Consider the following 27,833-nt stretch of genomic DNA (forward strand, 5'->3'; position numbering starts at 1 on the left):
GAACAGTGAGTCGCGAACCGTCGCTCGAACCGTGTGTCGTCAGTACAATCAAAACAAACGCGACATCACAAACATCAAAAGCGATAACAACAACAAAAAGTAGTTTTGTTGTTTTTTTTCCACCTTTTCCCGGTGTTTTAACGTGATTGCGAGATGATCGCACATACTTCGTCTATCACGTTGAACTGCGCGTCAGCCACGTGAAAAGTCTACCTACCCCTAGGAAAATTGGTCGGAAAATTACACACGCGGCGACGGACGGTTTTGATCAAAGGCCGAATTTTCAACACGTTTTAGTGTCTATGATTGATGTATATATATTTTTTGTATTTATTATACATAATTATAATTAATTTCCGGGCGTAATTTCTTTCTAAAAAAAAAGAGCCTCGATTCAACTGTGATATTATCGTATTTTATACAACAGCATTTAAAATGAGCGGGTGAGTCTATTTCATTACTGTTTATTATATTATACAATCAAGCCCCCTATAAAGGCAATACATTCCGTAAAAAAAATGTACAAAAAAATATTATAAAACGATAAAACAAATGTAAGGAAACATGATATGGAGTTACATTTTTTTTCTTCATCTACATTTCTTATATTTTTCACTGGACGAATCAACCGTGTTATAGGGGGGCTGATCTCTTGAGATGTGCTTCGTCAAAGTATGAATTAAATCTTATCCATAGTGAGGTTTCACTTTGACGTGTCACTATTTATCCAATTCGCTTCGATCTTGTCGTTGACTTAATAACAGTTCTTATTCACATGCGGAAACTCAACTAATTAATCAATTCCGATTTATCATTAATGAAGTTCATGATCTACTATTATTTTTATATGACCTTATTAAACATGTACACGAAATCTTATAAATCGTGTTTTTAATTAGTTGACTTTTTTATGTTATGTTTTATGTTTGTGTTTTCATTGTAAGTGTATATTACTCATATTTGGGATTCTTCTTGTTTACTTATTTATTTGTATGCACATGTATTGTATATTTAATATAATATATATTGAATTATGATATATATAATTATGTATATTTAATTATGATATATTCTCATGGTATATTTTAAGTTTTTGGGAATACTTTTTAACTCCTTAGCACGTAGGGGTGCTATTACATATACCTATACAAAGTTGCTTATATAAAACTTGGCCAAAAGCCTTTTTTGAAAAACATTGAAATTATACACGTCAGTTACAGAAAATAATCCAAATTAAATTTTATACATATGAATGTATATGTTACAGTCCAAATGTACATTTCGTTCATTCATGAACATCCTAGTTTGTTCATACACGAACCAATCTACCCAATTATTATGTACACAAAATAACAACTTAACAGTATAGCTCGGTTTTTGCGTTAATAACCAGCAACATACACACATACATCAATGGTTAGCATACAATGCTATCAATTGTGTAGTCACTGGTTCCATCCCTGGCTTTGTTGCCGGTCATACCTTGGATATGTGACTACAAGGTCAATCACTTTCAAACTTTGCTAATTTATTCGTTTTCATATATATATATATATATATATATATATATATATATATATATATATATATATATATATATATATATATATATATATATATATATATATATATATATATATATATATATATATATATATATATATATTTTTTTTTACATACATATATACAAATATACCAGGAAGGCTTAACAGGTAAACCCCAAATGCGCCTTCCTGGTCCACATAATTATTACATAGATACATGTAAATCTAAAAAATATCTGACATCTATGGTCAGATATTACAAACATCGTATTAATACGATACATAACGATGAATAACTTTCATGTAACAATACGAATTTTATATTCGATAAACAACCACAGACATATATGGTGAGCACTATGGCGAAACCTAAGATATAACAATAACTAAAGGTTCACAACAGAAAATTGGGAAGGAAACGCCCATTTTTACAGGAATCGTTTCAATGAAAATCAGAAAAATTGGCAAATTCTGATAAGAAACTATCGACCTCGACTAACCAAGGTCTGGCCAACAGTGAGAATTACCGGGAATCGAACTCGTAACATCAATTACGAAATAATTCAACATTCACAACTAGACCACGCTGCTGGTTTATAAAACGGTTCCATCAAATTGACAACCTTTACCCATATCTCCGAAATTTCAAGTTCACAGCATCTCATGACTTTTTGATATTTAAAAATACTGCAACAAATTGTGCATTTAATATCTCTATGATGATTGTAATGTTTGATGATCGATATTTGTAATTGGCCTTAAATAATACTTGTGTATAATGTTGACCATAGATGTCGTGTTAATAAAAATGGATTTATACCTGTGTAAATGAAAATAATAATAAATAATGCTGACCACCGAGAGGTTCCTGGGATCAATTCCTCGATTGAAGGGAATTTCTATGAATGGATTATTTATGCAGTGCTGCTGGTCAGACTTGGATATTTGTGACTCAAATTCGATCGTTTCAACTCTAATAGCAGAGTTTGCCAATTTATCTGATTGAACAATTTGACGAATGAACTAGTTTGTTATGCAACAACTATTGGCATAAGTTTAAGTATTCTCAATCGCTTATTATTTGTATGCATGCCTAAAAAATAGCGGAAATAGGAATTATAGCAACGATGTAATGTGGTTCCATAGAATATATCTTTAAAATACTAAACATTTTGACGTATCAAAGGTTTTGACTGTTAAAAATTCCATGCGACACCCAGTGAATCTATTTGAAGATAACTTTTGACTGTTAGCACTTAAACGAATACCAATAGCTCGTGTATGAACTAGAATGTTCATGACTAAGCCGGAGTGAACACTTGGACTGTAACCGATGATCGTTTTTTTTAATTAAAAAATAATATTTAAATACTACAACTTTTTTGGTGATTTTTTTTTTCGATGATGTCAAATTTCAATGAAAATTCTCATTTTAAATAATACATTGTACCTGAAACCGTAAATAATTTAATAAATCGATTTTTTCAAACATTTTACTAAACCCGTCCGTTCAAAAAGCAATCCTAAAGGATTACAGATCGATTACCCGATAAGCAAGTATAATTAAACATCACTTATCAACCATTATAGATTTGCATGATTTCTCCGAATAGCATGAGGGTAAATGTGATATCATATACATTTGTACATACATGACGCCGAATCTACGTACATACATACATAATTAATAATATAAAACAATCACTCTTATAATTATATATCACTATCGATGGTAAATGTATTTTAAACAGCACGTGCTTGCATTTTAATGCATCGAACAAAGTAATGCCACACACCTAAGCAAACACGTGCTCGCTTGCCAACCAAACACATGGACATAAATCATGTCTCATGGCAAATGTTTCAATCCGTCGACAAAATAAAAAAGTCAGTTGATTTCAAGCCGTCGAAATGGTCACACATACGCCACTGATTTCTCCGTCTAAATTGTAAGTCTCGTATTTAAAATAAACATTCTTATCAGTCGATAGAAAGAAACCCTCCCGAATACATTTATTGGTCGTATTCAGTATTAAAAAATACGCACATGTGTGAAATTTTGTTCTGTTTGTTATCAATGAAGCCGTTATTTTTAAGATTTTAACAAGCATCCACTTTGTAGCTATTTTTATATACATATAAAATGTGCAGTGAAAACTTCAACGTTATCGCAATATTATTTATATACATATGTTCAGTTTCATTATTGAATTATGCAAATGTACGGCTTTGACCTCAATGATAAATACTGCTTAAAAAATGAAATTGTTCGTACAACTTGGACATATTTTTTTATTTTATTTTTATTTTACACATATACCAGGAAGGCCTTACAGGTAAATCCCAATGCGCCTTCCTGGCCAATTACAAATACAAATGCAGCATTTTTTATTATAAGTCGTATAATAAAAATTTTTATAAGTATATACATATCGCGCACAGTGTGGATGACTCATTTGGTAGTGCAATTCTTGATTTTATTAACCGATCGACTGATTAATTATTTGATTATTAATAAAATATAGATAGAAAAAAAACACTAAATAGATCTGATTTTAAAAATAGTTATCTGACTGGTTTCAAAACGAACTATGCGCAAAGCTTTGCCAAAATAATTTTACCTTCCTGTTGGTATTTCCTGTCTAAACTTGGCTCGAAATATACATAAATGAGAACCTAATACATATGCAGTTCATTGAATTTTATATATTATAATTGTATCTTTACAAAAAATATAAGTTCAGAGTATTTCGTTTTTTCTAGATATTAAATTTGTAATTCGCATTATACTATATTATAGAAACATATAATATATATATTATAGAAACGTCGCCTTATATTTAAGGTACGGCACGCCACGGTAGACTCCATCTGTGATGGGCGTATCCTCATGTCATTATTAATTCGTACGATCTTATTATTTTGACAAATTTCCGCTATATATTTTCAAATATGGGAATCGCCACTATCGATCACTTTCAATTCTATGTGAATATAACGATAAAATATCACCGAAAACACCCCACGGGGTGATTTTTGGCCTGGATCGCCATAGCATAGATCAGCCGTGCTAGCGTGTTTTTTTACATGTGTAAAACTATCTAAATAGCCACGTGCCGCGTACCCCTCTGTGTCTTCACCCTTAGAGATGATAAATATAAGTAGATGTAAAAAAAATAAACTGCCACTTCCGGTTGACGGATCTTTACTAAATGTATTTTATTACTTGTTATTTAGCTGAAACTTATAGATATGAAATTTCAGTTTAATACGCTGAAATTTTCTGAGAAAGACTAAAAAAATATCAAAACCCTTAAGTTAAAGCACTGTGTTTAGGTAGTAAGTTTAGGTAAAAGTACTTGAGTATGAAATTTATATCTATTACATATAGAAAAAGTTTATTGAGTTGCTCAGGAGATAATTGAATCATAGAGAAGACCTATAAGATGAGGTACCATTTCCGACCAACTAACATCGTAACGACATTTTAGTAACTGATAACTAAGATTCAATGATATAAGACTAACAAAATACACAAACAGACACATTTTGCCAAGTAAACGTAAACCAAACAAGCCATGTAAACGTGATCAGCGACCGATTCTGACTTCAAATAAATCAAAATCCCAAATTTTTCATATATAAAATAAAAATATATTGAAACTGTATTCGTTCCAGCATATATGTACATATGTATATCATTTTGAGATATTCTCCCTACCCAAATAGTATTAATGATTCATACAGAATTTATAATAAATATGTACTTCTGTTATTTAAACATTACGTAGGTATATACGTTTGTAGTCAAGATAGTATATTCAATTAACTTGTGTAACAAGTAATTAACTTATTCATAAAATCGTTCGACTTTTCTCAAATATCTACCAACTAATTTATTAAAATTTTAGAAATATCTTCTTATGTTAGTTGTTGACGTGTTTATATGGCATAAATAAATACGGCGTGTTAACAGTCTAATAGGCGTTTAATTTCACGACGCATCACGCATCGGCTGACGATGCACGTGACGGACACTCATTTCTGATTGTGCACTTTTTAAATAGACGAAGATGCACCGAAGAATGCTCAGATTGACGTTGCACGCGTTTAATGCGTGGCAGTTGCAGCGTCTTCCAATGGAAGTTTTCCGGTTTTCCACGCTTCCGGGAAAGCTCGTCCATGCAGAGTTTCCTTTGTCATTGTCAAGGTCGACCATAACAACAAAACAATAACTGCATAGATGCACATTTAATCATTGAGTCACTCATGAATGGACATATGCTTAGTCATTTCGAGCTACTAAAATCTAACAATTGTCATCGTGAATATCATGATAGTGAAAATAGCATTATTCATACAATATTTTAAAACCGCAATGTATCGACTCGTGGTTCTTACTTCCGGCAGACGTAAGGACAATCGGCTTTATGTACATATGTTACAGTTCAAGTGTAAATTGCGCTCGTTTATGAACATGCTAGATTGTTCATACACGAATCAATCTAGCCGGTTATAGTGTACGCAATAATACAAATTGACAAACGAATTTAGGCATAATTTTAAGTATTCTCAATCCTCTAGGTATGTGTGCTTACTCTGGGTTGCAATATTTTTAAATTAGCGGAAACGGGGATTATAGCAACGTTTTAATGTGGTTTCCGTAGGATTTCTCTTTTAAATACTAAGAGTTTTGACAGGTAACAGTTTCATGCGACACCTGGTGATTCTATTTGAAGATAACTTATGACTGTCAGCACTTAACCGCTTAGACGCCCAGCCGACGCGCTGAGCGTATAATAGATACGGCTGTTTGCGCCTTAAGGCGCTTTGGGCAGCTAAGCGGTTAAGGTGAAACCAATAGTTCGTGTATGAACAATCTAGAATGTTTATGAATGAACCGGAGTCAACACAGACGGTAACATATAATATACTAGTGCTTTTACCCGGCTTCGCCCGGTTTTGTAATATAAACCGCTTAAACATGGCCAATCTAATAGTAAACATTTATTAAATTTATTTGAATAGTTTTATAGTATTTAAATTTATTTTTGAATATTCATTTGTTTTTTTATTAAATTGAACGTCATGGATTTTACGAACCAAACAAACATACATACAAAGTCTCTTTCGAAATTATATATTAGATGCGTTTTCTGAAATATCATTTTCAAATTGTTTAAGTATGACTTTGTTATTATTAATATTTTAACTAATAATTCAAATATATTACAACTGAAAGATCAATTTCAACTACAGCATATTGCAAATACATACAAATAATTATGATTATAATAATTGACTTCATTGAAACTAAAGAAGAAATAATATTTCATCTCAGAAAAGAATCTGAATAGTCAGAATATAGATTTATTAAATAAATATTACGAATAAATATACATATTTCAACTTCATAATGAGATATACGTCAGTTTAGTATACATCGGTATGTATATATGTATGCAGTTATAATTTTATACCGAAATGAAAACCGATTCATACAAAGCAACTATTCAATTATTAGAATTACATATTTAATGCAGTTTCGAGCAAACATTTTGTTGAAATCAAAGCATATGAGATTTACAGATTCGTATCATATAATATCATACGATTTATTGGCACTAGTTTCGTCATGGCATCACCTGTGACCCCAAAGAAATTGAATGTCTTTGTTATTGGGAAGACTATCATATGGATGATGCCAATTTCCGTATGAAGCAGTCACAACAAATGATGACAAAGAAAGTAGCCTTTAATTAAATCTTTGTATGTACTTCGTCAGGAATCTGACATGTACTCGTCCGACTAATCATGTTTTGTTTTATGTAATATGTGTGGAGATTTCTTTGGGTCAACAGTAATTACTGATTAGATTTTGATTAAAATATTGCTTCACTCATAAAATACACAATTATACATATGAAAAGCGTGCACTATTAAATTGCCGCGTTAGCCTACATATATAAAACTGAAACTTTGCATAGGTAATTTAACGACACGTTACACCTTGAACGAATTTACTCATTCGATGATTCTCATTTTGCTAGACTTTTAGAATTTTTTAGATTGGTCGTATGGAATTTTCATAAAGCTTGAAGCCATCCTAGTGAGTGGTGAGACCCACGTGTTCGATGCGTGGCCTCTTCCAGTGCCAACTCGAATTCAAAGTGCAACGTCTCACTATATATAGAAAATTATACGCATATGAACGTGTCGTCCAACGTTGCTAAGGAATATAGTAAAATAAAAGCTTGTAAAAAGACGAAAACTCAAAAGAATAAATTCCCTGACAGAGTTGTAGCCGTCGCGTCGGTTCAATTGATCAGCTTGATATTTATCAGCTGGAAAAATATGGCCGCTTTAGTATTAAATTTGAAATGTATCATTTAAAAATTAATATAAAAATTAACACACAACAAAAAAAAATCAACCTCGGCGCATTCTTTAATCTGCAGTGAGTTCTTTCGATTGAAACTTTTGCCGAGAATCAGATATCATTTGCCAAGTGTTTATTTATAAGTACAAGTTTATCTGCATATATTTTACTATGGCAAATGCTTTTAAAGCAGTGAAATTATTTAGAAGTTCAGATATGTATATTTTAAAAGTTCATAAGTAAATCGTTCGTACTATACATACAATATGTGTACATGTTAAAATCAAAGTGTACATTTCATTCATTCATGAACATACTAGTTTTTTCATACACAAATTAATCTGGCCAATTATAGTTGTACACAAATGAACTAAAGTAGTTTGTTCATCCACAAACTACTAGGCGAATGTTTAAATATACTAAATCGTTTGGCCCATCCTCTATGTATGTATGTTTTCATGCTTAAAATGGATTGAAATATTTTAAAAATAAGCTGAAACGGGAATTATAGCAATGTGATATGACTTCCCTTTCAAATACTTGGCGTTTTGGCATCTTGGAGATTTTGACAGCTGAAAAGTTTTGAAAGCCAAAAATTTCACGCGACACCTGGTGACTCAATTTGAAAATAGCTTTTAACTATTGGCAATTAAACTAAAACCAATATGCATATAAACAAACCAGTATCTTCATGAACGAACTGGGGTGATCACTTGGACTGTAACATACATATACATAGATACCTATACTTATATGAAAAATGCTGTTTAGTTTAAAATTTTAAGCATCATTTCAAATCAAGCATCCGATTTTGGAGCATTATCTTCTATTTATCTATTTGACATAAAGGTTAGCTTAATCACTTCATCGCCATAAGCATACCGGTGCGCGCTCCTTTGTATTTAAGGCTATGACTCGAAATGAATTTTGGTTTCTTCACAGCGACATCTAAAAATATCCTGTGTTACTAATGAAATTGAAAACAGTCAATATTTTCGTTAGTTTGTGATATATTCAAGAGGTAGTCTCAAGGTAACGATGTGTCAATATTGATTTTAACTAGACAAATTGATCTATTATTAAGAGTGTATTTGCATAAATTCTGTCAAAATATTTTCATTCTCCTTAGAAATAATCAGTAGCAAGTACCCTTTCTTGTATCATACACGTAATAAAAAGTACATAAGTCGAAGTTTAATTCTTTGTACTGTTAGCACTTAAACTAAAACCAATAGTTCGTGTATGAACACACTATGTAGTATGCTGTATTCCGTCTTATTAATTGAGTCGTCATACATATATGTATGTATTACATCACCTAAATTTTTAATTAGAATTTTCGATTCGTTTCGGCTGAGTTGTGTCAAAGAAGTGCAAATATATGTATGTAGTACCTATGTCAAAAATTGACATGTCCGCTAATAAAATAAAAATTGAAAATTGATCGTTTTTGACGTTTCTTCGATTGTTAAAACAGCTGGCAAATATGCATTCAACTGTAATATTATTACGTATACATACATATATTGTATATATATATATTTGCTCGTGGCGTTATCGAATGATTTATTTGGTATGAAAAAAAGTGTGATAATATTGTAATCGCTAACTATTCTATGAACGTTTAATAATTACATATATAAATATTTTAATTAAATTTCTAAATATTGTAATTTTATTTTAAATTAAATTGACTCTTACAATTTTAATTTTAATTAATAAAATCTTTATTTTTCGAGAAAATTAGTTTTTTTATAATTTTTATTATATTCTATGTATGTATATCGCAGAAAAAATTGATACGATTATTATTTATTTATTTTACATACATACATATATAGGTTTTTCATTCCAAATCAACCCTTTTTCATATCAAATTGACCCTTATCCATTTCAATTTGACCCTTTTTCATTTCAAATTGACAAATACCGAGCGAAGCCGAGTAAAACGACTAGTACTGAAATAAATTATAGTACTGAGAATGACCAAAAAGACAATATAATTCGAACTCTATTTGCCAACTGTAATTTGCATGAAATTTCCTATTGTTTGGCATACAGCCACACCTACAACTTTTGATCATTCTGAAACGTACAATATTAACTCAACGCCAAAAGACCAAAAATAAACAACAAGTATCAAAATATCACTATAAAAAAACTTCTCCATAGTTACAAACAATAAACGACACGAATGATCACACAAAAGTGCATCATTGTATACTATTTGGTAAAAGCTGTGACCTTTACGTTTATCATATCTCATATTTCACCATCATACTGAGGTTAATATTGGAAGTTTGCATTCTGCTTAATAGTTATGTATCGACATAGTATGTTTGTCAGAATAATGGAGTTTGCACGTCAAATTTATGTGGGTTAATTAATATGGAGAGAAAAGAAATATTCATTATGTACCATTCTAACAAACACAACATCGAAGCCAGCATGCGTCCGGGTGATGATTAATGGAGTCCATGTGTATTTTGTACTAACTTTTGAGGGGGGCCAATTAATACCATTGCTGAATTCTATAATTTGAACACATTTATACCGTAAATGTACAGGAGATATCGCAGTGATGCTGTCCGTCCGTCGACAGAGAGATCGCCTCTGCTGCATATAAAGTAAGTATATGCGGGAGATTTTCAATGAAATATCATGTAATTCAATGTTCTAGAACAGCGTTTCTCAACCTGGGTCCAGATGGCCCCCTTGGGAGGCCCAGACCCTCTCAAGGGAGGCACAAACTAACATTCTACATTTGGGGAGGCATAACGAGCTCTAGGGGAATAAAATTATAAAATTTGTATATTTAAATAATATAACAGCTTAAATGTTTTATTTGTCTTCAAACTGAATATACGTTTGCATTTCGGAAAATATACTAGCTTGTGCAACCGATGGGGCTGCTTCGATGGTTGGCAAATATCGAGGATTTGGACGACGTGAGTTAACACTTCCATCATTGGTTACTATTTTTACAAGATGATTATTGCCAACATATGTATATATATATTGAACCGGTCTCCGTGACGGGCCCGAATGTGAAACACCCGAAAACGCAAATATCGGAAGGCAAAGATCGAAAATCGAAAGATCTTAAGTCGAAAGATCAAAAAAAAAAATGGTGCATGGTAAACGGTACATACTCACTTAATTTGCAAAGGAGGATACAACAGGAACAAGAGGAACAGGCTTTTCCTCCCGTATTAATGTGCGCGCACAGAATACGGGAGGAAAAGCCTGTTCCTCTTGTTCCTGTTGTATCCTGCTCGCGCAAATTAAGTGAGTATGTACCGTTTACCATGCACCATTTTTTAATCTTTCGACTTAAGATCTTTCGATTTTCGATCTTTGCCTTCCGATATTTGCGTTTTCGGGCGTTTCACATTCAGGCCCGTGAGGTAAACCCATATTGAACGGGTGACCGTGAAAAAGTCGACAGTGACAAAGTCGAAAATGTTCGTTTACCATGCATACATATGAAAAACGGTTAGTATATATGTATATCAGTGGCGTGCGGTAAACTTTCTCTCCCCCCGTTAAACATCCTCACTTAATTTGCGCGAGCAGGATAGAACAGGAACGAGAGGAACAGGCTTTTCCTCCCGTTTCTGCGCGCGCACTTTAAACAAGGCTGTATGACAAAAAGAGAGATAATTTCACCGCATGCCACTAATATATATTACATAGATATATGTACATAGTAACGTTTACCATGCACCCTTTTTTTTTTTGATCTTTCGACTTAAAATCTTTCGATTTTCGATCTTTGCCTTCCGATATTTACCTTTTCACTTTCGGTCCCGTGAGGTAGACCCATATTGAACATTTAAAACAGCTTCATGAGGATATGCAAGTTAGATTTAATGATATTATAAATCTAAATATTCCAGATTGGGTGATTGATTCACTTAGTCTGAATGCAATTGATATTGCTATCGAATTTTAAGAAAGTCTGATAGATCTACAAAGTAATGTGAATGCACAAGTAATATTTAAACTAAATAAAGACAATTTTTGGATCAGTATTAAAACAGCGAGTATATTTCCTCAGCTTTGAAAAAAGGCAAGTTCATATTTCCTACATCTATCTCGTCGAATCTGTATTTAGTCGAGTTATGCACTTCCTCTCAAAGGTTCGTAACCGTCTTGATGTAAAAAGAGGCGATATCCGTATATAACTAATAACATTTTTAATATGTACTTTTTTTCGAGAAAATATGGGGGGGAGGCATAGAAAAGTATTAAACGCAAAAGGGGGCCACGGTCCAAAAAAGGTTGAGAAACGCAGTTCTAGAACATTGTGTGATTCTGAATATAGTAAATAGCGAATGAACTCAAAATTTTAAATTTAAATTTGGTGTAGGGAGTAGTGTGTATGTATAATAATAGAACTTTTATATTCAGACTAGTGTTGTGGCCGTTGATTTTAACAGGTGGCTTCGGAAAAGAATTGATACACGAATTAAAATAAAGTTATATGTTATATTTATATAATTATGGTATAAGGTCATTTATAGGCGCGCGCGCGAACTAAAGCCACGTCAATATGATAAATGAATGTGTGTGTGTCTTCGTGGATGTGTGTATGTGTATACGCTCCCGCGCAGCGCATCTGACGCTGACGTCACCCGTTCCAAGTCAGGTGCTCAATATAAGGAGCACGGTTTCCGGATATATGCACTAAATTGCACTGAATAGTAGCGCCTGTCGTCGCTCGCCCTGACGTCATATGAAGATCCACACCCCCCCTCCCCCCACTTCCCCGCTACCACGCTTTACCGCGTCTACTCGACCACTTGACTCTGATTGGCTGTGTGTTCACGATCTGGCACATACCGACATACATACATCGCGTCCGTTTTTATATATATTATATTATTTTTATTATTTCAAAGATGACGCATATATTATATTCGCAAAATAATCATATTAATATTCAGTACAGATTTATGTTGTGTATAAATAGAGAAACTTAAACATTTATTGTATGCTTTTTTGATAAACACAGATCCGGTTTTGATAAGTGTCTTTGGTTTGTTCATACTATGTAATATGTATTCGATTTATATGAATGTAAAAAGTATTCCAATATGTAAGTATAAGTTAATTGTATTTATCAATCAGATTTATTCATCGTTTGAAGACAATAAACAGCACTATGATTGTTTTTATTTTAATATAAGATAAAATCAATCGTGTATGAAAAATGTACATATGTACATACATACATATATTCAAGTGACTAGTTTATTGAATATTAACTACTATTATTTCTAATCCGTAATACAACTGCAATAAAAACAATTAATTGGCTGAATAATTCAAACATTGGTCATAAATAATGTTATTATATTCATGAATACGAGTTGAGACTAAATTCGGATTGAAAAATGAAATAATTTAAAACTTAAAACAATTGAACAAATAAAAATGTAAATTCATTCATATTTAAAAATTTCTTTGGTTAGATAAATTGAATAAATCATATATGCAATAATTATAACATGTCAGAGATGAAATGTTGTTTAGATAGAGAATATAGAAACTTTGTATGCACGAATATCATAATTCATACAAGCAAATTTTTATCAATGAGTACAATAAAATGAAAACTGGATAATAATAACAATTACGATAACAATGATTTCGCAGCGTGCAACATTGCTGTTATTTATTACATACGTATGAGATTCTGAGTAGGCTCTAAAATAACAAAATATCAAAATTTCAATATTCGTCCGAGATAATATTTTTAAATCATGAAATATTTTCAACCAATAGAAATATAGCAAATTATTATTGAAAATTGACTATGACTTTATGAAAACAATGATTATAAACGGTCATATGTTTATGTAGTACAATCATATGTTAAAAATTCATGTTTTTTATAAGATCATTTTATGTATAGTACATATAACTTTTACCTGTATAGTTTTTTTTTCATTTTATTTATTACAATTTATTAATCCACCTCGTTTAATTTTCATATAAAACATACATATGTATGTATGCGAATCTTAAATAAGTCATAAATATTATCCTCTATAAATATTATCTTGAATCCTTAAGAGGGCTGAACACTAGCGCTTTGTCCATACAAACGTATTACACTTCTCCCTTCCTCAATTATGGCACTAGAGAAACTATTTTTAATATGCTATGGATATCCACCATAGGGATGCATCTATCGTTTTATTTTTTTGATTAGTTATTTTTTATAGGAGCTAGGAGCCGCCAAACATCTATAAAATCACCTATTTTTTACACCCACGAAAAGAGTCCAGCGTGCTTATTTAACGGTTGATTTAAAAAAAAAATACGCGTATAGTTGCACAGAAAATATCTTTCTCATACCGATGATGAAATTTTTTTAAAAATTGATCCAGTTTCGGAGGAGAAAATAGGAGAATACGAAACCTCGATTTTGTCGATTTAAAATACGTTTTATCTGGTCGAAGCGCAACTGTCGCATTCACTCAATATATATATATATTGATATATTTTGTCGCATTTACTCAATATATATGTATGTATATATATATCGAAGAAAGGAACGGCAACAAAATTAAGGTTTCGGGTGTACAGCCCTCTTAAGATCACTATAAAAGCTCGTGTCTGTCTTTCTAAAAATATGTACACTCGCTGATAGCATGAAGAAAATAAACAACAAGTCAGCCTTATTATGCAATTTTCTTTTATTTTATCAGAAATCATTTCGAAATGTAAACAATCATTTCGATGTATGTACGTATGTGTAATATAAATTTATAGCCTTATCTCTCCAATTATGACTATAATATAATCCAGTTTGATGATGTAATGCAATAATACTACATATTTACGTGTTTTATACATGCAAGGAACAAATGTACTGAAGAAAATTGAATAAAATAGTGAATGAAAGTCGTTCAAGATAGATTTGTAAGAATAATAGCATATGTAGAAAGAATTTCATCCAGCATAAGATGGAAAATGGATGAAAATTATCACACGTACATACATATATTAAGCACGTGGCTAGCATCGGTCATCAATACTAATTTTGAAATAAACACGTTTATCTTATCTAGCAACCTAATGAGATATATTGTAACAATAGAAGATTTTCGCGTTTCTTTGTTCTTTTGTAACGAATTCACTAGATGAAAGTCAACTTCTCAATTTATTCAAACGTTAACGCATTTTTATTTGATTTCATTATATGTATAGTATTTTAATCAGGTTAATCATAATTGTCAGATCAATCGCACTCTAACTATCGACTGATTATGTCTCGGCTTTTTTAAAAACAAATCATTTTATAAATCCATAACATTTTTATCATTGAATATGCTTAGAACTATCTAGTATAAATTTGTTTTTTATTTCGTAGAACACTATTGCATAAATCGTATGACGAGATTCATTACGGTTATCCAAAAACGGTTTCTCAGATATATTTATATATGAAATTATATCCTAGTGCTTTCCTATTAGGGGCGTTAGGCTTCAACTCATAGGAGTCACGTCGTGTTATGTTTCTGGGGAAGCTTTTTTTATGCTATTAAATGGGTTAGTCCGCAATCCTCAGTTTCTAAATGAATTTAAGTTTTATACACCGTAAGTAAGTAAGTTTTTGTTCGTGTTTTGTTTCCTCCTCCTGTAGCTCGCACAAATATGTTGGCAACGTCTCCAATATCAATGTAGAGCAATATATATATATATATATATATATATATATATATATATATATATATATATATATATATATATATATATATATATATATATATATATATATGTATATATATATATATAAATATATATATATATATATATATATATATATATATATATATATATATATATATAAATATATATATATATATATATATATATATATATATATATATATATATATATATATATATATATATATAAATATATATATATATATATATATATATATATATATATATATATATATATATCTGCTCAAACGGGTTGCTGATGAAATTGGCCTGTTTAATGTAAGCTGTGCTGAACTGGTTGAATGGTTGTGGAGCAACACCCGTGGCTTATTTTATCGATTATAAATATCGTCGAGCACGGATATTTTATATACCTTTATTTGCTATTGTTGGTCAAATCCTAAAGAACCTATATGATAGAAAATTTTCGATATTAAATTGTATGTTTGCATAGTATTTATATCGGTTGTTTACCATAACACATACATACATACATACATACATATATCGATCACTATCACTTGTTTGTCCGGCGACCTCTTTTTTTGTTCACATCTCTTCCAAAGTGAAAAACAATGATGGTCAACTGATAGTCATATCGCGTACATTTCCTTGGACTAATTATTCAGCACATTAAAAAAGCAGACACAATGAGAAAAACTCAATTGAGGCTATCGAATGCTATAAAAAAGTTCAATAACAATAAACGACGATGAGCTTTGTACATGGACCATATTTCACTGCACCTTTATGCCACAATGTGCATCTGAAATCATGTCACATCTCACCAACCACTGATGTGTGATAAAAACTGGAGTTTGCAGTGAGACAATTTGTTGCACTTGCATCCAATTAAAGACTAGTCACGTACAATCGAAACTAAATCGTATCAATTGTCGCCAATGACATGTTTACACTCTCGATTGACTTGATGTTTTTGTAGCTTGATTTGGTTTTAAATCACCTTGTGTACGAATTCTGTTCCAAAGTATTGTATTATTTATTTGATGGAAGAAAATTGATACGCTCTCATTTTGATCGTAATTTGTAGTGAGAAGCCGTGTTCGTGCTGATTATGTTTGATTGATTATTCCGACAGACTTTTATTTCTAATATATGTACATACGTATGTGAGGTATAGAATATAATTTACTAGATATAATATTAAATGTACAAAAAACACTACGATGCTGATTGTTTTTAAATAAAAAGTGTGAAACAGAGGTGATTGTAAAAGTTTAAATCTAGCTTTTTTTTAAATTGTTTGATAATATCATTACCACAAAACCCTACCGAAATTATAAGCATTTTTTGAACAAGTATTACATATATCAGACTAGTGTTGTACCCGATGAAATATCCGCATGGGTGTTGGCATATTAAGTTATTGAATAATATAAAAATTAAAAGAAGTGTGTCGGTCTGTGTTCGATCAGCATGCGGTCGAATTTTCTTGAAATACCTTTTAAATATATTTATATTCAATTAATATGAAAAAAAATTGTAAAAACTACCTACCTACCTACCTGCATATAAAAAATATAAAACACCAATAGAAAAAATAATTAAATAATTAAATAATTTTTCAATAGATGGCGGTAAATTATTTCGGTATATTTGTCTAGAGGAAACATTGATATCGAACAGTAAATATATATAAATTTTTCTTTTGTTAGTATATTCGTATACATTTATACATTAATACGTTTTGGAAGTAGTTTAGCTGTGACGTACAATAATAATCGAAACGACTATTAAGGCGTGATCACACAGCGAGGGATGCCGTATGCTGTACGTGGGATATTTTTTTTAAATAGTTTTAAAGATACAAAAAAAACACGCGTATACGGCGTCAAATACGCGGTATTGTGCGGGATCGTGCGGTATATACATCGGACCATCTATGCATTGGAGCAGTCTCGTTGAAATTCTATAGAATTGTTTATACTAACTTGACGGTAATATATACCAATTCGACCGTTCGGACGGAGCTTGACAGTGATCGATAGCGGTGTATCCCATATTTCGACATGTTCTGCTATATTTTTTTTTGCAAATATGGGATACACCGTTATCGATCACTGTCAAGCTCCGTCCGAAGGGTCGAATTGATATATATCACCGTCAAGTTAGTATAAACAATTCTATAGAATTTGTGTGTGATCACGCTGTGTGATCACGCCCTTATAGTACGACGAGCGTTATCTTACACAGACACACTGAATAGCGATATTATATTATGTAAATAATATGTGAGAAGGTACAATTATTTAAACAAATCTATTAAATGATAGACTTTATGACCTTCAACTTCAACCTACACTTACATACTAAGCAGAATAATAAATAACACACATAATGTATAATAAGTAGGTACATATAATGGGTCTACCTCACGGGCCCGAATGTGAAACGCCCGAAAACGCAAATATCGGAAGGCAAAGATCGAAAATCGAAAGATCTTAAGTCGAAAGATCAAAAAAAGGGTGCATGGTAAACGGTACATACTCACTTAATTTGCGCGAGCAGGATACAACAGGAACAAGAGGAACAGGCTTTTCCTCCCGTATTCTGCGCGCGCACATTAATACGGGAGGAAAAGCCTGTTCCTCTTGTTCCTGTTGTATCCTCCTTCGCAAATTAAGTGAGTATGTACCGTTTACCATGCACCATTTTTTTTTTAACTTTCGACTTAAGATCTTTCGATTTTCGATCTTTGCCTTCCGATATTTGCGTTTTCGGGCGTTTCACATTCGGGCCCGTCACGGAGACCGGCATTAAATATGTACTTAGTACAGATTTTATAATTACTTGTATAAATGAACTTTTTCATGTTTCAATTACGTTATAATGAGAATTAGCTAATCACTAACTTTACAATTCAACACTGGGTGAAAATGCTTATGTCTCCCAAGTACATAGTACGATAAAGTACATATATGATAATGAGAAGAAAAAACAAAAAAATAATGTAAAAAATGTCTACTTTTTTCAGCAACGACACAAAGTCGCTGGTGAACAACTCAACACTACCTCAAATAACTGCAACGCACCCAGAAAGGGAGAGGCCAGTCAAAGATGGACGAGGGAAAGCCCTCAGACAAGTAATAGCTGCCTTCATAGCCAACTTAGGATGCATCAACACCGGTCTGGTGTTTGGATTTTCAGCAGTAGCCGTACCTCAGTTGGAAGATCCAACCTCTTTCATAAAGATAGACGAATTCCAAGCGAGTTGGGTCGGTGAGTAGCATACAAATATTTCAATGAAATTCCCTTCAAATGTATTGGATTCTAAGTAGATTCCCGAGAGTGTCTGATTTATGTATATTTTTGGTTCGATGCATTTACCATACCGGTGCCAATGTCACTGGCGATCGATGCCAAAGTGCATTCAACCGCATCGTTCATGCATTTCGAATTCGACGCTACTCAAGACTTTATTATGTCTTGTGTGATTGATGTGCGCGTGACTCTGTTTAATCTGGGATGCGTTTTCACACCATTTTATTATTGTTGATAACTTGATAAAGAGTAGACTTGTTTACTACACCAATAAAAGCATATATGTATGTATGTATCTTCAAAAACAACAAAAGATTGTACTTCAATTAGCTTTATTGCCCTTTGGAAAACGCTGGTGTAAAAATAAAACCTGAATACATCATGTTTCTGAAATTGTGAAATGCCTGTGGGGTATTTTACTGTTTTTTCTTCAAACGATTTAATTTTTATTTATTTGCAAACACTATCATAACATGTTAAATAGATTTACCTAATAATGCATACATACATATATGAATTATTTTTAATATATTTCAATTTCTATATATGTATTTCGGTCTCAGTGACGAGCCGGAATGTGAAACGCCGGAAAACGCAAATATTGGAAGGCAAAGTTCGAAAATCGAAAGAACTTAAATCGAAAGATAAAAAAAGGGTGCATGGTAAACGGTACATACTCACTTAATTTGCGCGAGCAGAATACAACAGGAACAAGAGGAACAGGCTTTTCCTCCCGTATTAATGTGCGCGCGCAGAATACGTGAAGAAAAGCCTGTTCCTCTTGTTCATGTTGTATCCTGCTCGCGCAAATTAAGTGAGTATGTACCGTTTACCATGCACCTTTTTTATCTTGCAGTGCGATGCGGTGCAAACGATCGACAAGCGCCAGACAGACTGAACCACAGATTAACGACACGTGTACCTTATGCGTGCGCACTGCTCGCACTTACACTAAGCGAAATCTACCCGAAGTCCCGACATACCTAACCTGTATACGTTCTGTGCTTCTGATACTTTAGTTCCGAATTTTGCCTTATTAAACTCGCCAGAAAGATCCAACTCAATTTTAATAATTACCATTTTAATAATTGCATCTGTGCATATCGAAAGGTTACTCGTCATCTGATGTGCAATCTATCATTCGTGAAGTCGAGAATTGCGTTTAAAGCAGCCATCCAGTTAATCTGTGACTATATATTTTGACTATATTCCGTTTAAACCACGTGAGTTGATTCATATGGCTTATTACATTCCAACTGGTCAAAATATATTACAACTGAAAATATAGTTCAACTATAAATTGGCACCAGGTTAGATAGAGCGGTTAGGTTCTCATGAAAACATCACTCGACTAGTAAATTGAGTGTCACATTTTTGTTTTGAACACATTCTTAAAGTTATCACAATACGATACTCGTTATTTTTATTCGTTATACGTAGTAAATATTAATGCTTTATTGAGTCATAATGCATTCGTAAAAATATCAGAGCTGTCAGAACTCAACTGTTATATTACAACTGGCGCACATTGTTGGAAGTGTATTATAAGAGATATAATTTACTAGTTGAATTGCATTCGAATATGAATGACCTAAAACGCTAATCGAAATATATTACAACTGAAAATAAAAAAATGATTTATAATACATTGAATGATATGGAAAAGTTAATCAATTTCAATGTGTCTTTTATCATATATACCTATTTGTAATTAATTTGACATTATTTTGATTAATCGTTTTTATTTAATTTTGTACTTATAAATACTACTCGAAGTACATACATATATTTCAAAATCTAATTGCATATAATTGGATTGAATATTACATAAAGGGTATTTGAAACAAAATAAAAAATTGCTAATTTCACTGCAGTGTGAATTTTTCCTATCGAAATTAGGTTTATTTTTTCAATTCTAGCTTTCATTTTCAAATTCAAGTTTGCTGCAAGCTCGTTGAGATCAATTACAGATTCCAAAATTATCAATTCATTCATTTTATATACGTTATCGATTATAATTCGTAATAAACGCTATCATTATTGACAATATTCCATATGAATGACCTCCTATTGTGTCAATGCCAATGCCGTTGACTCGTTATTTTTATTTTTATTTGAATAACTAGCCGGAAAAAGTTAAATGTTACTAAACGAACACTGTTGATGATCATTGAGGGTTTACACAAAGCGCGCTTCAGTCATTAGATCAAGTTTCAACGTAGCCATGAATTTCACTTGTGCTAACTGAAAATAAATGGAAATAATATAATCAAATCGAAAACATATATGTATATAAGTAGAGAAAACGCTATACTTCTTTGCCAATATTTATGTAGTTATTTGCCATGTAGATTTTTACGTTCAAAAATAGAAACCCTGTGATATTACTGAAATCATTTTTATGCCTTCATGCTGTTTTAGTTAGAGCCAATAATTGTAGCCTGTCTCCTACTCAATTAAATTTACGAAGGCTTTATAGAGCAAAATTTTACATTAATTGGCATTTGCACTTATCTAATATTTCTTAATAGTCTGGACAGTTGATTGCTTGATCGTTTTGCAAAATATTTATTTCGTCACATTGCCCGAGGAATTGCCGGGGATACCACATTCTAAATATTTACACAGATGCAACGCAATCACCACATTTGTAAATATTACGATGTCTGTGCGAATGAACGCTCACGACCTTGACTCGTGAGAAAAAAGAGCACTTAGTGAGGCGCACTTTAATTAGACTAATAAGGGTCACATTCGAAATTTCATATTTATGTATGAATAGAGACATTATGATGTTTGGCCATTTAATAATTTTTCATGAGAATATGATACAGTAAAACCATAGAACAAAATTTTGATTGCACCTAGAGAAAAACCACAGTAACCATTTGGTTTTTAAATTTAATTATTAGAAACCCATTGTACTCACCATGCTATTTTGTTCATTACTAATCGATAGCACATGTGACTGCTTTTAGTAAAATACTATATCATATCTTCAATGAAAACCCCAAAGTTTAACTATAGCTAAAATGGTGACCTTTTTCTAAATCCGGATAAATGTTCTACCTTAAATTTTACCAAAAATAAATTTATTATCACTTATCATTACCATTTAAACCATTCAATTCTAAATACATCTTCTTCTATTAAGGATCTTGGTGTAATACTTAATAATAAACTCGATTACTTTGAACATATTTCCTTCATTACTAATAAAGCATATATGTATGTAAATCTCTTGGATTCCTGCTCCGCTCAACTAAACCCTTTAATGATCCTCATGTACTTCAATTACTTTATTTTTCCCTTGTAAGGTCTCACATTGAATTTGCTTCAATTATCTGGTCACCATTTTATATATCCCATATTAATTGTATTGAAAAATTCCAACTAAAATTTATCAAATACTTCCGCTACCGTTTTCCTATCTACGCCCATACTACTAATCCCGATATTTTAAAACTCTTATCCTTTACCAATATTTCTGTCAGGCGATGACTCACTGATGCTACATTCCTTTTTAAGATTCTTAATGGTTTCCTTGATTGTCCCGATTTACTGAGTAAGGTTCGTTTCAGGATCCCAGTTAGGTATTCTAGACATGTTGCACTCTTTTCACTTAATCCTTTCATAATCAATTCCCTAAAATATTCCTATCTTAATGGGGAGCTGAATGACGTTTCTATTCGGTATTTCCTTGCATTAATTCAGGACTGCCATTGGGAGAGTTTTGATTGATTTATCCATTTCTATTTCTATTATATAATCTTTATCCAATATTATATCACTTTATGTTTAGTTATGCACTGTTCTATTTAGTCATGTTTTAGTTTTTATTCTTTTCTTTTTCATTTATTTGTCTTTATGTACCATTTTATACAGTTTGTACAAATCTATAATTGGGCTCAGATGTTACTTTGTTACATCTATTCTTTATTTTTATGCATTTCTCCATCTGTTGTCTGTTGATTGTTCAATAAATAGATAAATAAAAAATAAGTAAATAGCTTTCATTCTAAAGTATGTGTATGATTCTTAGTACATATTACCACTATTTCGAATCTAATATTAACTATGTATATACAATAGTTGACCCATGATGCATTTTTATCAAAACTGTATATTTATAAATGTATATAAATATCGCTCGTTATCCTATGCTTGTTTATTTGTAACGCTTTTCAATTTGTACATTATTTAATAAACTTAAATTAAAATCTTTACAATATTGATGAACTTTGTGATAAAAGGTCACAAAGAGATTCGAATACAAATACTCAAATTACTATCTAAATATTTGTATAAAGTCAGATCTTACTTGGAATGGTCAATAAAAATAAACATGCATAATTAATGCAATCGTTGAAAAAGTTCTTAATAGATTCAACGCCAACATAATTCACAAGATCTGTGCATGTTTAATTTTTTAACATTATTTATCAATCTTTCTTATCTCGGTGACAGTTGACCGTTTATTAAGTCAAACAAACCAGTTCCGTTATTTATTTGTTGTTGGCAAATTTCAAAACACTATAAACAAATACATATATATCAATCGTGTGAATGTCAAATATAAACAAATCAGTATACCTGTATAATTAATGATATGATCAATAATCATATTTAATTACTTTTCAGCAAGTTTGAGCTCAGCAAGTACACCTTTTGGATGCGTCCTCGGGGGATATTTAATGGATCGAATAGGGAGAAGACTAACGCTGATATTAACAGAAATTCCTTTGATTTTTGGATGGATACTCATTGCCAGCGCCCAAAATATTGAAATGATATATATTGGTAAGAAAAGAAAATTAGTTTTGACTTAAACCGAGACTAATTTTACAATATTTCATGTTTTAAAATTAGTTTTGACTTAAACCGAGACTAATTTTACAATATTTCATGTTGTTTACTTTAAATTAAAGGTCGTTTGCTGGCTGGATTGGGTTCTGGAATGGTTGGAGCACCAGCTAGAGTCTATACTTGCGAAGTAACTCAACCTCATCTTCGAGGAATGCTCGGAGCACTAGCTTCAGTTTGCATATCGTTTGGAGTACTTCTACAAGTATGTTATCTATTTTATCAAATAAATAATAGTGAAAATATGGAAATGAATTTAGTTTCAAATATATTTATACGCATAAATACATACATATGATTCAAAGTGTGCTTGGAATCATATATACATATATATATATATATATATATATATATATATATATTTATATATATATATATATATATATATATATATATATATATATATGTATGTCGAATCGAAACGAATATTATAGCACGGCGAGCGTTATTGCCGATACACACACATACACACACGCAGAATAAAGATATATATATATATATATATATATATATATATATATATATATATATATATATATATATATGTATATATATATATATATATATATATATATATATATATATATATATATATATATATATATATATATCTTTATTCTGCGTGTGTGTATCGGCAATAACGCTCGCCGTGCTATAATATTCGTTTCGATTCGACATACATATGTACGTCACAGCTAAAACACTGCCAACAAAATGTACGAATATAATAACGAAAACTTATATATATATACTGTTTGCTACCAATGTTTCCTCTAAGCAAGTCTCTGAGCATTTAGCGCCATCTATTGAAAATTAAGTAATTAATTAATTTTTCTATTGGTGCTTTATATTGTTTATATGTAGGTAGGTTTTACCATATTTTTTTTCATATTAAACAATTAAATATAAATATTAAATTAAATATATTTAAAAGGTATTTGAAAAAAATTTGACCTCGTGCGGATCGAACACAGGACCGACACATTTCTTTTAATTTTTTTTTTATTTAATAACTTAATATACATACATACATACATTCATATGTATGTATGTATGTATGTATGTCCGGTAAACGGACTACTAGTCATATGTGAACCAGTCACAGGACAACTGGTTGACCAGTTTTCTCGTGACCAGTTTTAGTGTGACGGGTGATCACGTGTGACCGATCTAGAGCGACCGGTTGTCCTGTGACTGGTTTACATATGACTAGTAGTCCGTTTACCGATATTTCATCGGGTACAACAGTATTGTCATATAAAACAATGGATTTTAGTCATTTCAATCATTTTTCTTTTTTATTTATGTGAATTATTTTCTTTGATTATAGTACGTTTTGGGTAGTTGCTTAAACTGGCAAATCTTATCCGGAATAAGTTCCATCATTCCCGTTATCTCCCTGCTAAGTATGTTGATAATGCCGGAAACTCCTAACTACTTGCTGAATCGTAACGATGTTGAAAAGGCCAGATTCAGTTTGTCACGTCTCCGTGGCTCAACGTTCAATGTAGATAAAGAGATCGATCAAATGGTTCACTTCAAGCAATCAAACAACGTTCAAAGGTAATAAATAAATGGTAATTAAAATATATCGAAATTTTATATTGAATTTATTCAAATTTTTCTAATATATCAATTATTACCAGATTGACCGGTATAAAAGATACCATCAGAGCTCTAATAAGCCCGTCAACTCTCAAGCCATTTGGAATATTGTACTTGTACTTTCTGATATATCAATTCAGCGGTGTCAACACAATTACGTTCTATGCCGTAGAAATTTTCCAGGTATATTTTCTAAACTAGTATTTTTAATTTGATTCTAGCGCTAAAATTTTCATCAACCATAATTTATTTTACAGGAATCTGGAACTAATATGAATAAATATTTGGCGACGATAATCTTAGGTCTTGTACGTTTGTCTTTCACGATTTTAGCTTGCATTGCATTGCGCAAATGTGGTAGAAGACCTTTGACATTTATCTCAGGTAAATAATTCATAATACTACTGTGCAAGTATGACTCCTCGACTGAGATAAAAATATAATAAAATAATTATATACATGTATTGTAGGTATTGGGTGTGGAACTACTATGCTGGGTCTCGGTACATATCTGTATTATAGACAATACTGGTTGGATAACAATCTACCCATGCAACAGACATGGATTCCAGTAGCTTGTATATTTTTATATACCATAGCATGTACCATGGGCTTCCTGGTCGTTCCGTGGGTCATGATTGGTGAAGTCTATCCAACTCAGGTATTGTAAATTTAAACTATAAATTCTAATCTATTATATTGATATTTCACATTTTATCGAGCATGCCTTTTTTAGCTTAACAAATTGTATGTAGGCCCAAATATTTGAGTGTTTATATATGTATGCACTAATAATATAAATTTTCAGGTCCGAGGAATCATCGGAGGGTTCACTACATGCTCAGCGCACATGTTTGTCTTCATTGTCGTCAAGACTTACCCATTCCTGTCACACTCGATACAACGGTATGGTACATTCTGGTTGTATGGGTGCATTTCCTTATTTGGTATGTTGTATAATATTAACTATGCGCTTTTTTTTTGCAATTTGAGTGGTGTTTCATACGTTATTTGAATATTTCAGGTACGATATTCTTCTATTTTTGCTTACCAGAAACCAAAGGTAAAACTCTACAAGAAATCGAAGACTATTTCTGTGGTAGGACACAAACGTTATCGGGAAAGAAACAGATAGGCATTGAAGATACTACACAATCAGTATTAACACCTTTAAAAGGACAACTATTACCATAATAGTTTCTGAAAAATAACTTTATAGCGCTTAATCTCTTTAAGAGCATTGCTAAATTCGTAGCGGTGGTAGAAAACCGAATACGTGTGATATAATTTATCATTTAAGTGACAAACAGTGATGATCTATGTAACATATTGTTGTACGTACATATTATTATTTTCACATTTAATTGTATAGACAATGTGGTGGTCATCGTGTTACGTTTAGCTTTTATATTTGATATGTTGTTAATTTAAAAGTGAAACCGTACCAAATAACCAATTATATTTACTATACAAAACTAAGTATGCGTTTATAAAAATATTTTTTGAATAAGTATTTTTTGCTAATGAAGATTTTAATCGGAAGAGAATTATATGTATATTACAAACTATAATTTCTTGCACAAATGAAGTAATATTATTTTAAGAATTCTCATTACGACATTGATATTATCAAATTATAGATAGAAAGAAGTTCATATTGATATGAACTTTGAATGAAATACCTCATGATGTTGATATAGGGACTTTTTTTAAATATTCCTAGTTAAAAATTCTAATTATAATATTAAATGTATGCTAAGCTTTGTTCAGCCATTTAAAAATCACTAATTTTTCACAAAATATGTATCGTATAAGTCCGACCAAGCTCTCGAGTAGTCCAGTGAGTAACTCAAACACAATATTAACGACTTTTAAAAGACATTACTGCCTTTACAAGATACAATATATCAACTTTGATGAATGAGCTACATTAAAAATTAACTATATGGAACATTGTTGTATGTAAATATGTATAAGCATTCCAAAGAGTACACTTGTTTTCATGAAAAGACTTAATTTAATATAATAAAACATTTATGTATATGTATGTATGTTTATTGTATTGAGAATCGTTTGAATCTAATTACGTGTATTGAGTTAAATATATGTGTAAGTATATAAAATTCAATTAAATATCGTAAGACTATTTTTTTATTATTATTTCACTATTGTATTATTGGTAGACTATATTTATTTATGTCTTAAACGTTTTGTGTAAAATATTATTGAAAGTTTTACTCGTTTCAACCACTACTTACACAAAAACAATTCTAAAGGCTGTCTATTAAAATGTATGTATGTATGTATAATGTGTATGTCATTAGCTTTATTATGTATATTATATTAGAAATTTGTGAATATATTTCTTTTTTAAAATTCACTCTTTTTGATAGTAAAAAATTAAATACCAAAATATTG

General features: G+C 31.2%; 1 protein-coding gene across 3 annotated transcripts; it reads left to right on the forward strand.

The window, feature by feature from the left end:
- Positions 1–27,824, forward strand: LOC143909975 (facilitated trehalose transporter Tret1-like). Of its 3 annotated transcripts, XM_077428302.1 has the most exons (11): positions 383–443; positions 10,491–10,550; positions 18,661–18,905; positions 23,589–23,747; positions 23,876–24,015; positions 25,141–25,373; positions 25,457–25,598; positions 25,673–25,799; positions 25,886–26,076; positions 26,224–26,362; positions 26,440–27,824. In XM_077428302.1, exons 1-11 carry the CDS (start codon positions 436–438, stop codon positions 26,607–26,609), a joined length of 1,614 nt encoding a protein of 537 aa, XP_077284428.1. In that variant the 5' UTR covers positions 383–435; the 3' UTR covers positions 26,610–27,824. The 3 variants fall into 3 exon arrangements, with proteins under 3 accessions (XP_077284444.1, XP_077284428.1, XP_077284436.1); XM_077428318.1 differs by lacking the exon at positions 10,491–10,550 and having other exon boundaries at positions 1–443; XM_077428310.1 differs by lacking the exons at positions 383–443; positions 10,491–10,550 and adding an exon at positions 3,441–3,493.
- Positions 27,825–27,833: the final 9 nt, after the last annotated feature.

The sequence above is a fragment of the Arctopsyche grandis genome, chromosome 1 (genome assembly GCF_051622035.1).
Source record: "Arctopsyche grandis isolate Sample6627 chromosome 1, ASM5162203v2, whole genome shotgun sequence".
Lineage (NCBI taxonomy): Eukaryota > Metazoa > Arthropoda > Insecta > Trichoptera > Hydropsychidae > Arctopsyche > Arctopsyche grandis.

Coding starts and splice junctions, on each gene's coding strand:
- LOC143909975 (XM_077428302.1), top strand. Junction 23,748..23,875: donor TATTGAAATGATATATATTG/GTAAGAAAAGAA, acceptor TTTAAATTAAAG/GTCGTTTGCTGGCTGGATTG. Junction 25,800..25,885: donor ACCTTTGACATTTATCTCAG/GTAAATAATTCA, acceptor CATGTATTGTAG/GTATTGGGTGTGGAACTACT.